Consider the following 13,590-nt stretch of genomic DNA (forward strand, 5'->3'; position numbering starts at 1 on the left):
CGTGGGAGAAATCTCTTCAGGTATTTCATCCATGGAAGATTGTTGATATTTCTCAAACGCAGAAGAAGAATAAGAAAGAGGCTATAGAGTGTCTGCTACTTACTTACAGAATCCGGCTGACAACAATGACCATTTATATAGTATCTTCAGTTAGTTCCGGACCCTGCAACCAGTGCCATGGCTACCCCGGGCTCTGCAAAATAAGTTCACAGAAGATAAGCTGTAGCGTTAATGTGTATATGATGTAGTACAGTCAAGTCTAGATGTAGGTTCTTAGCAGATATTCATGATATTTATTGTGGTTTGAGAGTGGAGCGGGAATGTACAGGAACAAAAAAGAAAAGCAAAAGAAGAATGGGACGAGCCGGGCTTGAACCGGCCACCTTCAGATTACTAGAACAACTGTTCTGTGGCCGAAGTTGGTACTTCAGTCTGACGCGCTCCCAGATGCGCCATCGTCCCTGATGATTGAACAATGCCACATTTTGTGCATTCATATGGCATATCAACAGCCACAACTAGTACCCTGTTAACTATGGCTCGGGCTATCTCGAGCTTCCAGATTGGGAGCGAGATTGGGCTGATTCAAGAATCTACTCCCAAGCTGTTGCACATGATCACTGCACTTTCTCTTGACCATTAACCAAGGAAGGGTCTTTTGACGATGAGCTCGAATGGTGGCTTTTATCGAACCATCTCTATCCCTGGCTACATGCAACTTCCCCCTTATGACCACTGCCCAGAGACTCGAACCATCCCGATCAACCAAGAGCTTGAAGTAAACTCAATGAAAAGATACCAATTTCAGGGGCCGATTAAAGCATGACGTGGCCTCTGCTAGACATCGACCTGGATCGGGTTCACAATCCTGTGGGTTCATTGTGCCATTGCAGCCCGCGGGAGAAATGGAATCTCGCCCCTCACTGGCCGGAGATTTATTATCGTAATCCGACAGTTGGCCTCCAGTTGCGTCCAGGCTGCCTGAGATGTACCGCAATGTACGTCAAGACGCATTGATTCTTTTCCTTGTGCTCCTACTGGACATGGATTTGCGTGGCCGCTCATAACCGTGGCCCCTTTCTCTTGTTGCTAACCACATTATAAGACCAGGGACTTGTCCCCGATGGGATTCAGGAACCCATACGCGCAACGATCGAGAGGGATGGTTATCTACCATCATGTCGACCATTACTACAACTGAGACGTTGATTGCGAGGCTTGTTTGGGAGCCATGGTAAGTCACCTCATTCAACCCGTCTGTTTTCTTTGTCTCTCTCTCTCTTGAAAGTAGATTTACTTGGACTGCCCCGGAAAGTGAGATGCTGACGATACGAGCGCAGGGAGCATAGTGGCTGGAAATCCCCTGTTGTTGAGCAACGAGGTGAGTAGATTGAAATAGTTTCAAGTTTCCTTTTCTCCTGGAGGGACGGGATGATTGTACCGATGGGCGGTCTCGCTGGCGGTCTACCGGAGTACTTCCTACACACCGCCACACCGCCCCGTTGTTCCCTCATTGCTTTTTATTCTTTGAACACTCGGAAACGCCAAGATTCCTCTGCGACATTCCATTCCTTACAGCCTCAATCTCACAATTTACTCTCGGTCTTGCAACATTCGAGACTAGGTTATATTTCTGGGGAAGGAGATACGATACCAAATTGGAATACCCCTGACTTACGCGGACGGGAATCGTTGATCGCCTTCCACTGGTCTCCCTCCTTCGTGGCCGTGTCTCATTCGTGTGGCCGACTTCGCTCCGCCTGACTCACCCTCACGCGATCATCTCACCGCATCGCCATCGCATCTCCTTCAATCAAATCCCATTCAGCCCCCCATCACATCATACTCCCCCGTCACGTGAACTTGACCGTCCATTGATTTCATCCTGCTGTCGTCCCTCAATTGTTGAGATTTTGCTTTTTTTTTCTTTTCTTTGTCTCAAAAGGAAATTAGAAACGAAGGCTGAGGCTTCTAAGCTCCATTGCCGGGTGCAATGGATCATACAGTACTCGTCGAATCTGATAGCCCATCAGAGACCGATGATCAGACCAAGATCTGGGAGTCCGATCCGCGCTCCGTAACAGCTCATCTGGCGCAAGAGGAGGCCGACCAGCCTGCGCCCGTCGAGTGCGGTGCAATTGGCCACCGCGTGCAAGCCAGTCGCTCGGTGCTGGCCCTCGTTCTCGACAAAGAATGTGTTTTTGCCGGTCTGCAAGGCGGAGACATCGTAGTACGTGAAAGAAATTCTCCGACGTGAAATCCGTCTGGGCTTAATACTGAAAACCTCTAGGCATGGTCTCTGGAGACCTATGAGCTGGTGCTCTCAGTGCACGCCCATCAGGAAAGTGTCCTTGATCTGTACCTGTCCGAGGATGGAGAGTTGCTCTTCTCTACGGGCGGTGATTCTGTTGTCAATGTAGGATTGGACCTGAATTTCTGTGGCCCTAACAGTCGGGTGTTGACTTTGGGTAGGTATGGTCGACGAGAACCTTCGACCGGCTGTATTCGATTCACTCCCACCACGATGTCGGAGATATTTTTGCCGTCGCCTATTCGTCGAGTTTGAAGACCATCTACTGTGGTGCTCAGAACACCAGTATTCAGGTTCGTCTCTACCAAATCTGATTCACTGGACCAGTGATGTTGACTGCCTCAGTGGTGCGACATCTCCCGAGCAGATGCAGCGTCACAACGTTCTTCCGCGGCGCAACTGTCTAAGCGGACTCATCGCTTCTTTGACTCCCGAGGTCCTGATGGCTCGCGTGCGCCACGGCCGGGAGCTGAGGGGCCTCACTCGGTCATGCAGGGGGGTCAAGTGCTGACTTTCAAGCGCGACCATCATAAGCTCTTTGCCCACCATGGCTATGTCTACAGCATGCTTCTGGTAAAGGGTCTAGTGGAGTCGGCCCCGGAGGAAGAGGTGCTGCTCACTGGTGCCGGCGATGGAGTGGTCAAATTGTGGCGCTTGGAGCAGGACTCGGCCAACGCCGTTCCTTCTCAGATTGCCAAACTGCAGAACGGCGATTCCGTCCTTTCAATCGCCGTGGATGGTTCTTTCCTCTACTGCGGTCTGGCTGGCGGTGCGCTGAATATCTGGAACCTGGATTCGCGGCAGCTGGTCAAGCGAATTGCCATGCATACAGGCGATCTGTGGGCGGTAGACATCATCCATGGTGTTGCTGTGTGTGGTGACTCAAACGGTGTGATTAAGGTAAGAGAAGCCTGGCCGTCCGACGGCCCAGAGATTCTCACTGACGTGGTACAGAAATTCAATTCGAGGTTCGAGGAGATTGGCAGCTGGGTGGCTCACGGAGGTACCATGCTCGCGTCTGCTGCGGGTCAGTATAAGGATCGGTACATCTACGCCAGTGGTGGCAACGACAATACGGTCGGCATCTGGGACGTGACGGATGTAACGCGAGGCCAAGCAGAAAAGCCGCCGATCAACAACGGTATGAACTCCAGCAGGCAAATTGAACAAAATCTAAAAACATAAATAATGGGAACACTGATTGGGAACAGATGAAATGGTGAACTCTTTGGCCAAGTTTGTCGCCTACAAGACTGTCTCTGCCAGCCCCAAATTCGCTGTCGAATGTAACCAGGGCGCAGCGTTCCTTCGCCGACACTGCATCTACCTTGGCGCGAAGACTAATCTATTAACCACAGGAGCAGACACGAATCCTATCGTCCATGCTCGATTCGATGCTACGGCTGCAGACAAGGTTGACAAGACGATCTTGTTCTACGGCCATTACGATGTGGTTGGAGCCGATGCCAATGCGGCCAAATGGAAGACCGACCCGTACCAGCTCACCTCTATCGATGGGTTCCTCTACGGTCGCGGTGTAACGGACAACAAGGGCCCCATCCTGGCGGCACTTTACGCGGCCGCGGACCTTGCTCGACAGAAGGCGCTCCGGTGCAACGTGGTCTTCCTTATCGAAGGCGAAGAAGAGTCCGGATCGCAAGGATTCCACGAAACAGTCCGCAAGCACAAGCCCCAAATCGGCTCCGTTGACTGGATCCTTTTGGCCAACAGTTACTGGCTTGATGATCACAACCCATGTCTGACATACGGATTGCGTGGCGTGGTGAATGCCAACTTGATTGTGCAGAGCGACCACCCTGACCTGCACAGTGGTATCGACGGAAGTTCGTTACTGGACGAGCCCCTGAAGGATCTCACCATGCTTCTGGGCACTTTGGTTGGACCCAAGGGCCGGATCAATCTGCCTGGCTTCCATGAACCTGTGTTGCCGCTCACCGATGCGGAGAAACAGCGCTATACCGCGATTGCCGACATCCTCCTGCCTCATCACCCGGAAATCACCGACAGCGACGCGTTCATCAACTCACTCATGCACCGCTGGCGGGAACCCTCGCTGACGATCCACTCCATTGAGGTGCCGGGGAGCAGCAAGAGCGCGACCACAACCATCTCGCGCAAAGCCAAGGCCAGCCTCTCCATTCGTCTGGTGCCGAACCAGACGGCCGACGAGGTGGCCACCAACCTGACCCTGTTTGCGCAGGAGCATTTCGACCGCCTGGAGTCGCAGAACGACCTCACCGTCGAGATCACGGGCAAATCAGACCCCTGGCTGGGTGATCCGGACAATGAGATGTTTCAGACCTTGGCCGACGCAATTAGTGCCGCCTGGACTCCGGACACCACCACACAGAGACATCAATACCCACCCATTCAAACCATCCCCGAACGCACCCTTGAGGCCACCAAGCGGGCGAAGGAGCAGCAGCCGCGTCTCCAGCGAGTCGACTCGGAGGATAGCCTGGCCTCTCACATCGATCGCATTATCATGTCCACGACGATTTCGTCGACTGGCAAGGCTGCCCACAAGCGGTCCTCGCTGAATACCTCTGTGCCCACCTCGTCCACCCTGACCAGCAAGTCGGGCCCCACGCCGCTTGCTGCCGACGAGTCCGCGACCGGACAGCCGCCGCCGCCGCCGACGACGGCGACGACGACGACGCCACAGGTGGTTGACCCCAGTGAGCCGACCCGTGTGCGGCCAATTTATATTCGGGAGGGTGGTTCTATCCCCACGATCCGGTTCCTGGAGAAGGAGTTCTCCGCACCGGCGGCAAATCTGCCTTGTGGACAGGCCAGCGACAATGCACATTTGTACAATGAACGGTTGCGGGTGGAGAATTTGTATAAAAGCCGGGAAATCTTTGGATATGTATTCTCACGGTTGCCGGAGAGGTTGTAGATAGAAAGATAGATAGATACCTTGAATGATCATTTGGTGTTAGGTGTTTTAAGATTGTGGGTGAGCGACGCCAGGCCGCTTACTGTACATTTTGGGGGGGGGGTTTGGAAATGGTAGACCGGGCCGGTCAACTTTGCAGCGGAAGAATGATACAAAAAGGATCTGCAGGGCGGGGGGGATGAACATAATTTTCCAACTTGTACTGCACTGTGCTATGCTATGCTGCGGTAAGCCATGCATGTAAAAATTCCAGCCTCAGCCTCGGCCCAAGATGTCTATTGGCGTTTGACCCCACGGGGAACTCAAGCTAACGATGGTTATTAAAAATTCATCAAGTTAATTGTTTGGCAACAACCGACGAACGGGTGAGCCTTTCTCCGCATTTCTTGGCGGTCTCCAACCGCTTTGCCGGTCGCTTTTTCCACCGAGTCGCTCTTTTGGTTGGTTTGGTTTTCCCCCACATCTTTTTCCCTCCCTCCCTCCAACTCTCTCTCTCTCTCCCACACTCACTCGCTCCCTCCTCCCACACTTTCTCCCACTCCCACCCTCCCACTTTCACTTCCACTTCCACTTCTCACTCGATTCATCCTCTTCTCCTCCCTCTGTCCTGCGTCTCTCAATTTCCAATCAACTGCAATCATAATAACCCACTCTACATGTGTCTGCATCTCCCCCACGCCTATTGACCCGAGGTCTTCTAGTCAACCCCTCTTTCGCTTCCTCTCGCATGTCGCGCCGAACCTCCTGGTCTGAACCTGCCTAGTGCCTGCCATACCCTGTCGGTCCCTGCATCGAGTTCCCAAAAGTCATGCGCCGCTCAGTCAGAAATCATACCTTGAATAAAACGTCTACTCTGCCCCGCTGAAACCCCCCCGGCGACCCTGATTCCCCTCCCTCGCCATAATGTCTGTGATTGTGAAACCGCCCAAGCGCAAACTCGACGACCTTGAAGGGCCCCTCGCATCGAACCGCAGACGATTGCCGCATAGCCCGTATGTCTCCAGTGGCTCACAGTCAGTCGACCCCGCCTATGGAGATGAGACTCCGAGGGAGCGAGTACACAGCCTCCCGGGAGAGAACCCAGAGGCCTCACATTGGTTCGCTCCCTCTTTGAGGGGTGTCACCTCTAGCCGGGGCTCCCCCACCGCCTTCGAAGGCTCCATCCAAGTCCCACGAAAATTCACACGCGATTCCTCCATCGTGCTGATCGGCATCCGAGGCACGGGCAAATCGAGTCTGGCGGTGATACTCGCGGCGACCACGGGACGGCGATTGATCGACGCAGACCGGTATTTCCAACAAATGACCGGACGGTCGCGGGCGGCGTACAAGAAGGAATTCGATCTGGTGGAGTATCGACAGCAGGAGGCCAGAGTGATGGAGTCGATGCTGGCGGATCATCAAGAAGGCTGCGTGATCGCATGCGGGCCGGGCTCCATGGAGCGCAGCGGCCAGATGCTGCTGCGCGAGTACGCCAGAACTCACCCGGTGATCTATCTGCTGCGCGACGCGGAAAGTATTCAGTCTTACCTGAAGGCTTGGAATATCGACAAGGTCCGTCGATTCCTCGGATTGGCAGGGCCGATCTATCGGGCATGTTCCAATTTGGAATTCTTCAACGTGTCAGAGAAAGGCATGGCGGAGCATGCCGCCGCCAAGGATGGCAACCATGCCCAGCTGGAGCCGGAATTGGACCAGCGGTTTCAGGCAATCACGCCTTTTCTGACCTTGAAACGACTGCAACTTGATTTTCTGCGTTTCATCGCTTTCGCCACGGGGGATGCGACCGATCTGAGCGGCCTGAACGCCTCCTTCCCGCTGTCGACGCAAGCGATCGAGTCCCGAGCCTTTACGTATGCTGTGACCGTGCCCATTTCCTCATTGTTAGAGCGGGACTTGGATATCGAAGACCTTGAGTCCACGTCTGACGCGTTCGAACTGGAAATTGACATCACGGAACCACCGTCTTCCCGTCTGGCGGTGGATTCCGGCATTGCCGACAAGATTAGCCATGCGGTTGCGAACATGCGACGAAACACGGTAGTCCCACTCGTCTATCACGTGGAGAGTAATGTAGGTTTCGGTAGTCATAATGGCGAGCACAACGAACGCTCGCGGCGGTCCAGTGACGAGTATTTAAACCTGATCCAGCACGGACTACGCTTGGCGCCGGAGTTTGTGACGGTCGACCTGTCCTACGGCGATGAGATCCTGTCCCAAATCATCGCCTCCAAAGGCTCAAGTCGTGTCATCGGACATTATGCTGCCACCCAGCCCCCGCCGAAGGGATGGGACGATCCCACGTACATGGATCTTTATGAGCGAGCCAAGCGGCTGGGCTGTGATCTTGTACGGTTAACTCAACCTGCGCTCTCCATAGACGACAATTTTGCCGTTCAACGATTTCGTGATTCTTTCAAAAACCTTCCCACTCCGCAACTCCCCGTCATAGCATACAACTCCGGTCTGCTCGGTCGGCTGTCGTGTTGTTTCAATCCGATCTTGACGCCCGTGACCCATCCATCTCTTCTATCCGAAACACAACTCAAGGGAGTTCCATGCATCACTCTGCGCGAAGCCCAAGAGGCTCTGTATTCTTCGTTTACCCTGGATCCGATGCAATTCTTCCTCTTTGGTGGCAACGTCACCTACAGTCTGTCTCCGGCCATGCATAATGCGGCTTACAGTCTCTGTGGCATGCCTCACGTGTACCGGATCCACCAATCGTCTACCCTGCGTGGATTGAACGATCTGGTCTCCAATCCCCATTTTGGAGGTACGAGTGTCAGCTTGCCGTTCAAGACCGAAGTAATACCGCTTCTCCATTCGATGTCTCCGCATGCGCGCGCAATCGGCGCTGTGAACACCTTAATCCCAATCCGCGACCATGACGAAAAAGCCTTCAATTCCGACATTTCCCCTTTACCTATGGGCAAAAGCCGTGCGGGGCCCGTGAAAGCTCTACATGGGGATAATACCGACTGGATCGGCATAGGCAATTGCTTCCGTCGAGGTCTATCGCCGGCCAACGCCGTGCGACCCTTGTCCACGGGTTTGGTCATTGGGGCAGGCGGTATGGCTCGCGCTGCTGTCTACGCGATGATCCATCTTGGGGTGCAGAATATTTTCGTGTACAACCGGACCGTTGCCAACGCAGAAAAATTGGCCCGGCACTACAACCAACAGAACCTGCAGTCTCCGGGCCGAGCAGGGTCGACGACCCGCCCCCACGTGCACGTTTTGCGATCGCAACAAGACAGCTGGCCTGTCAAGTACAAGCAACCGACTGTCATCTGCTCCTGTATTCCCACGCATAGTATCGGGGGTGCACCGGCGCCGAATAATGAGATACCGCCGCAGTGGCTTGAAAGCCCAACCGGTGGTGTAGTTGTCGAGGTCAGTCCCGCTGCTACTGTGGTCTTAATTATGTGGTCGCAACAAACAGAGCTAACCAGTCATCCAGTTGGCCTACAAGTCCCTCAACACGCCCCTGATTCAGCAAATCCGCGCTCTCTCCCACCGTGGCTGGGTGGCATTGGACGGATTGGATGTGCTTCCGGAGCAGGGGTTCGCTCAGTTTGAGCTGTTTACCGGTCGCCGTGCGCCCCGACGGTTGATGCGCACGGTGGTGTTGAAGGAGTACAAGGAGGAAGAAGGGCAGTATGACCCACAAGCCATTCAAAATCGGCTTGAAAATCTGAATGGACAACCCACTTGATGATGACGATGGAAATGGATTCTTGGCAGCTTGGTATAGCTGCTGTAATGCAATGAATGATGTTGCTGCGGATTCTCTCGGTCCTGTCAGCGACTGTTTCGATGAGCAATGCATTGAAGTGCCGACTGGTGACTTGTATCTCGTGTCTTGTGTCTCTTTGTAACAGCGTCCGTAGTTGCTGAGGTTTGTATGTGATGCCTTCGTTAAACCAACGAAGCAGAGTAGAGGAAGATTAATTATAATGTGAAGGAGATTTTTGCCTTGACTAATCATTCAACTTATAATACGCAGTGAGTGATTTCATTCAGTGGACTCCGGCTCCGTGAGGTATCAAGTGTCCATGTCGAATACGAAAATCGCTGGATGCAACCACTTCGAAACTATCGCATTACCTCCCTACTTTCCTTCGTCTCACGGGATATTATAGAGTGGGGACAATCCAGCCGGAGACCCAGGCCATGCAGACACCTGTCCAGAAACGCAAAAAAGATCTCTGGGGCTTCTTCGAGCTCGAGAGGCGGAAACTCGCTGCGCCCCTCATGCTCAAAACCCTGCGGCTGGCCATCGTCCGCCGAGGCGGGCGCATACAATCGAAGGCCCTTCGCCGTCAAGAGGATCCCACCCAGCGGCTTCCCAGCGAATTCGGACTGCGCCTGCCGGTGCGTTTGCCATTGCTCCTGGAGCATCTGGATGGCGGGCGCCCAATCCTCAGCTAACATCCTGGCATCTGTGAGGTAAAGCACCACGACGTTGACCTGGGCGCCGCATAAGGTGGAAATCTCTGCTTTTCTGGCCGCTGGGGCTTGCGGGGTGCTGCGGTGGATATTCTTGAGGCGCAGTGTACCTGCCATTCTTTATGATATGGAACAAGAAAGGTGCCGGTTGTACGTATGAGGTTTAGGTGAGAAATGGGTCGGATGGTCTATGCATACTCTTTCTTATATAGGATCAGGGTTTCTTTCTACCAGTGTGGACCAGGGCTTGTCTTTCCTCAGAATGTAAGCTATGTGAAACACTCCGGACAGATCCTTGTTGTACTTCGTACGTTCTTTTTCTGAAGTTGCATGCGGGTCCAACAGAACTCCCCTGATTGACGAGAGCTGCTGCGCAGTGTTTCTCAAATTCAGCGACGTCCATCGTGATCTTCGAAGGACCTTCAAGTTGATGTTATCTCCGCATCCTGTGGGATGCCACCAGCATAACAATCAGCCCCATCATCCATCTATTTCTAGGATCGTCACTACCCCAGAAGACTCCATCTTAGCTATCTCTCTTATCACGATATTAGTCAGCAGAAGACGCCCGATAAGGAAGTTAGTCAAATAATCTGACGCATACCTGCTCGCTGCAGGAACACCGACCTCAACAATCTGCACAACACCACCCAGCGCATCCCTTCGGAAACACAACCCCCCTCCCCTCACAATGCCAAGTCCTCCACTGATCCTCCTCCCCCGCCCCGGGACTGTCCGCCCCGCCACACCACAATCCATCCCCGCTCCCCCCGAAGCCGCCTTCACCAGCACCTTCGGCCCCCTCCGCCTCCCCCCCGCCTCGTACCTGCAAACCCCCGCCGGCCAAGCAGCCTACTACACCCTCCCCGCGCCGACCGGATCTCCCAGCCACAGCCCCGATTCTCCTGCTGGTCCCGCCCGGATCCTCTTCATCCACGGGGTCCAAACCAGCGCGGTCGGCCTGCTCCCGCTCGCCCGCGCGGTGGCCGCGCGATTCCCCTCCGCCCACTGCGTCCTCCTCGACCTCTGGGGCCACGGCCTCTCCGCCACCCCGCTGCAGCCCCACGAGCCCGCCCTCTTCCATCGGTTGCTTCTCGCCCTCCTCGACCATCTGCGCTGGCCCGCTGCGCATCTCGTGGGGTATTCGTTCGGCGGCTCCACGGCGGCGAGTTTCGCGGCTCGGTTTCCGGAGAGGGTGGAGGGGTTGGTGCTGGTTGCGCCCGCGGGGTTGTTGCGTCGCAGCCAGTTCTCGGCGCGCGAGCAGGGGTATTTGGTTGGTGCTGGTGCTGGTGGTGCGGCGGACGGGGTGGATGGTGTGGATGGTGAGGCGGTTGAAAGAGAGGCCCGCGACTGGGTGATAGAATGGTTGGAAGGGGGCGCGTTGGTGGTTCCCCCCGATTGGCGGGAGAGGGTGGCGCGCGGGGAGCTCGTTGCCGAGGCGGTGCGGGAGTGGCAGATGCGCGAGCATGCGGGCCACGCCGCCAGTGTGGTGGGGATTTTCAGGGACGGAGGGATCATGGATATGCATGAGGCGTTTCGCACAGCGGCGGAGACGGGGATCAGGGCGCGGGTCGTGTTGGGGGAGTGGGATGATCTGTGTTCGGTGGAGGAGTTGGTCGGGTTGGGGTTCGGGGATGTGCATGTTGTGCCGGGGGTCGGGCATGGGGTTGTGCGCGAGAGGGTGGCGGAGGTGGCGGGGTTGATTGGGGAGTTTTGGGGTGGGAGGTGAGGTGGTTGCATCCTCCGATGAGATGAGATGATGGGTTTGGAGGTGGTGGTAGGATGAATGTTTGAGTCCTGTATATCAGCGTCATAGAGGGTGTTTAGAGCAATGGGCAGGTTGTGTTCGCAGTAGCAGAGGGGCTTAGGGCATATTCGCCACGTGCCGAGTCAGTCAGACACTGGCCGCAAAGTCTTGATTACGCCTTCACAAGTGTGTTGGACGGCGTCAGGATGGGTGATTACACAGGTGGTTCTCTGTTTTCTCGCATGGCCAGTAAGCTCGACGGTCATCGCTGAACAGGATGCCAACATGTGTGCTGATATGCTGGATAATGATGCCTGTGTCATATGCGCGCCGGAAAGCCATAACCTAAGATCTGTCGAATGAAAAGTATAGTCTACGTCAACTGGGGTACCCGAGAAAGATTTCTTCTTAAACTACTTTGCATTATTGTACAAGCTCCCTGCAGTCCAGACGTGCTGCATCTTGCCGCCCCCGTTTGTTCCAACCGATCGTCTTATGCTTGGTATGCATTGGGTGATTTCGAGAGCACCCGCCCCAACCCCTGATGAACTTCGACCTGAAAGGCTTCGAATGGATACCACTCGCCGTCCACACTGATGCACCCCTCTCTGTCCTTCGGCGTGAGACGATATGCCGCGACCTTGCGCATCTGCACATCGTCGAGCTCAAAGCATTTGCCCTGCGGGAGCTTGACGGTCGCTTCGAGTGCCCCGATCAACCCAATCGAATCATCGACCGTCATGACATCCAGCAGCCCGTCATTGGGCAGCGCAGCCGGGAAGAAGTTGGTATCCTTGGCGACAATCGCCATGTTGCTCGCGTAGAAGCTCGACAGCCCGGCCGCGGGCACCACCTCCCAGTCCTCGGGCACGCGGTCCCGGACCGTGCCATACTGGAGAGGAATGCCACCCGGGTCGGCACTGAGCGTCTCGGTGGCTCCACCCGCTACCCCGTAGCCTGGTGCGCGGCGCTGATAGTACTCCTGGATCTGCTGCTTATCCCCCACCACCGTCTTGACGGCCAGCTCGCAGGGGTAAGCCGTCTTCGTCGCGATCGTGGTCAAGACCCCATAGATGAAGCGATGATCGCCCATCCACCGCAGATGCTCCGTCTTGAGATCCGAGTCCGCCAAGACGCCCAGCGACTGGGATAGGAAGGAGACCGTATGCCGATCCCCCTGCGTGATCGAGAGCAGATCCAAGGGCATGCTCACCCCTTTCACGATGGCCAGCGCCGCCAGCGCGACATTATCCGTCCCGAACAGGTTCCAGGCCATGGCATTGCCCGACCCGCAGGGGACCATAGCCACCGCCATTTGCGCAAGCGCCTGCACCGCATCGGGCCGTCGCGCCAGCCCGTTGAAGGCCTCATGCGGCAGCCCGTCCCCCGAGCAGCACACAATCGCGTCGTAGGCGTCGAGGTCGATCTTCTCGGCGATCTCGATTGCGTGGCCTTTGTGGCGCGTCTCCTCGACGTCGAGCCGGCAGTGCGCGGCGCCGAGGATCGGTGCGGCGTATGTGCGGAATTTCGTGACGGCGCCGGAGCAGAAGGGGTTGATGAGCACTTTCAGCCGTTTGAAGGGTTGAGCCGGGCCGTAGGCGCGGGCGAGCAGGTGCGTAGTCCAGGCCGCGGCTGGCGATCTTTCGTCTTCACGGAGGAGGTAGCGAAGGACGTCTAGTTCGGCGTTGCTGCGGCCGTCAGTGTCGATGTAGGTGATGGTGAGGCCATCTGTGGAGGTCTCGGCGTTCACTATGGTGTAGAGATCAATGCGATAGTGTGATTTGGAGTCTGTGAGGATGGTCAGTGGGGGGATATCAGACGGAAGATTTGTGTTGCGGGGGAGAGTGAATGAGTTAGGGCACGGATTGCTAGCGAGGACTGTGCATACCCCGTCTGGTAAGTAAACCGCAGCAGTATTTCTTGGTCTTTGTCCTTCGTCTGGATGGACGGTTGTCTGCGGCCGGATTTCATCAGCTAAGGCCGTTTGACATTTATGGTATCGTGAGTTTTACACAGAACATACCGATTACGGTGAGGGCGCCATCTTCGATTGAGAGTGTTACTGCGTGGTCTACTTTGAGTGTGGTTGGCAGCTCAGGGGAGTGCATGGCTGGAGAGGACACACGGCTGATGATAGGTCTGCTTGAGTCTTGCTGGATG

At 55.4% G+C, this 13,590-nt stretch overlaps 5 protein-coding genes and 1 non-coding gene across 6 annotated transcripts; 3 read left to right on the forward strand and 3 right to left on the reverse strand.

Annotated features, from left to right (window-relative positions):
- Window positions 1-355: 355 nt before the first annotated feature.
- Window positions 356-462, reverse strand: BP01DRAFT_t223. The gene has a single exon. It is a non-coding gene; the product is annotated as a tRNA-Phe (tRNA).
- Window positions 463-1,542: 1,080 nt separating this feature from the next.
- BP01DRAFT_358484 (glutamine amidotransferase subunit DUG2) lies at window positions 1,543-5,275 on the forward strand. The gene is made up of 6 exons (XM_025575443.1): window positions 1,543-2,230; window positions 2,291-2,416; window positions 2,473-2,604; window positions 2,657-3,211; window positions 3,266-3,452; window positions 3,523-5,275. Exons 1-6 carry the CDS (start codon window positions 1,994-1,996, stop codon window positions 5,229-5,231), a joined length of 2,946 nt encoding a protein of 981 aa, XP_025429492.1. The 5' UTR covers window positions 1,543-1,993; the 3' UTR covers window positions 5,232-5,275.
- Window positions 5,276-5,736: 461 nt separating this feature from the next.
- BP01DRAFT_344562 (putative quinate pathway repressor protein QutR) lies at window positions 5,737-9,176 on the forward strand. The gene is made up of 2 exons (XM_025573568.1): window positions 5,737-8,627; window positions 8,695-9,176. The coding sequence occupies exons 1-2, from the start codon at window positions 6,135-6,137 to the stop codon at window positions 8,947-8,949; spliced, it is 2,748 nt and encodes a 915-aa protein (XP_025429493.1). The 5' UTR covers window positions 5,737-6,134; the 3' UTR covers window positions 8,950-9,176.
- Window positions 9,177-9,329: 153 nt separating this feature from the next.
- On the reverse strand, window positions 9,330-9,800 carry BP01DRAFT_384445 (uncharacterized protein; the record flags this gene model as incomplete). The annotated part of the gene is made up of 1 exon (XM_025577511.1): window positions 9,330-9,800. The coding sequence occupies one exon, from the start codon at window positions 9,798-9,800 to the stop codon at window positions 9,330-9,332; it is 471 nt and encodes a 156-aa protein (XP_025429494.1).
- A 129-nt stretch (window positions 9,801-9,929) lies between these two features.
- BP01DRAFT_99992 (alpha/beta fold hydrolase) lies at window positions 9,930-11,493 on the forward strand. Its single transcript, XM_025580291.1, has 2 exons — window positions 9,930-9,947; window positions 10,029-11,493. The coding sequence occupies exon 2, from the start codon at window positions 10,375-10,377 to the stop codon at window positions 11,410-11,412; it is 1,038 nt and encodes a 345-aa protein (XP_025429495.1). The 5' UTR covers window positions 9,930-9,947; window positions 10,029-10,374; the 3' UTR covers window positions 11,413-11,493.
- Window positions 11,494-11,923: 430 nt separating this feature from the next.
- On the reverse strand, window positions 11,924-13,538 carry BP01DRAFT_393360 (sphingosine kinase; the record flags this gene model as incomplete). The annotated part of the gene is made up of 3 exons (XM_025578230.1): window positions 11,924-13,218; window positions 13,319-13,384; window positions 13,454-13,538. The coding sequence occupies 3 exons, from the start codon at window positions 13,536-13,538 to the stop codon at window positions 11,924-11,926; spliced, it is 1,446 nt and encodes a 481-aa protein (XP_025429496.1).
- Window positions 13,539-13,590: the final 52 nt, after the last annotated feature.

The sequence above is a fragment of the Aspergillus saccharolyticus genome (genome assembly GCF_003184585.1).
Source record: "Aspergillus saccharolyticus JOP 1030-1 unplaced genomic scaffold BP01scaffold_26, whole genome shotgun sequence".
Classification (NCBI taxonomy): Eukaryota; Fungi; Ascomycota; class Eurotiomycetes; order Eurotiales; family Aspergillaceae; genus Aspergillus; species Aspergillus saccharolyticus.

Bases quoted from the DNA above. Each gene is read 5' to 3' on its own strand.
- BP01DRAFT_99992 (XM_025580291.1), top strand. From the start codon at position 10,375: ATGCCAAGTCCTCCACTGATCCTCCTCCCCCGCCCCGGGACTGTCCGC.
- BP01DRAFT_358484 (XM_025575443.1), top strand. From the start codon at position 1,994: ATGGATCATACAGTACTCGTCGAATCTGATAGCCCATCAGAGACCGAT. The intron at 2,231-2,290 runs GTACGTGAAAGA...GAAAACCTCTAG, and splicing joins TGCAAGGCGGAGACATCGTA to GCATGGTCTCTGGAGACCTA. The intron at 2,605-2,656 runs GTTCGTCTCTAC...TGACTGCCTCAG, and splicing joins CTCAGAACACCAGTATTCAG to TGGTGCGACATCTCCCGAGC.
- BP01DRAFT_344562 (XM_025573568.1), top strand. From the start codon at position 6,135: ATGTCTGTGATTGTGAAACCGCCCAAGCGCAAACTCGACGACCTTGAA. The intron at 8,628-8,694 runs GTCAGTCCCGCT...CCAGTCATCCAG, and splicing joins CCGGTGGTGTAGTTGTCGAG to TTGGCCTACAAGTCCCTCAA.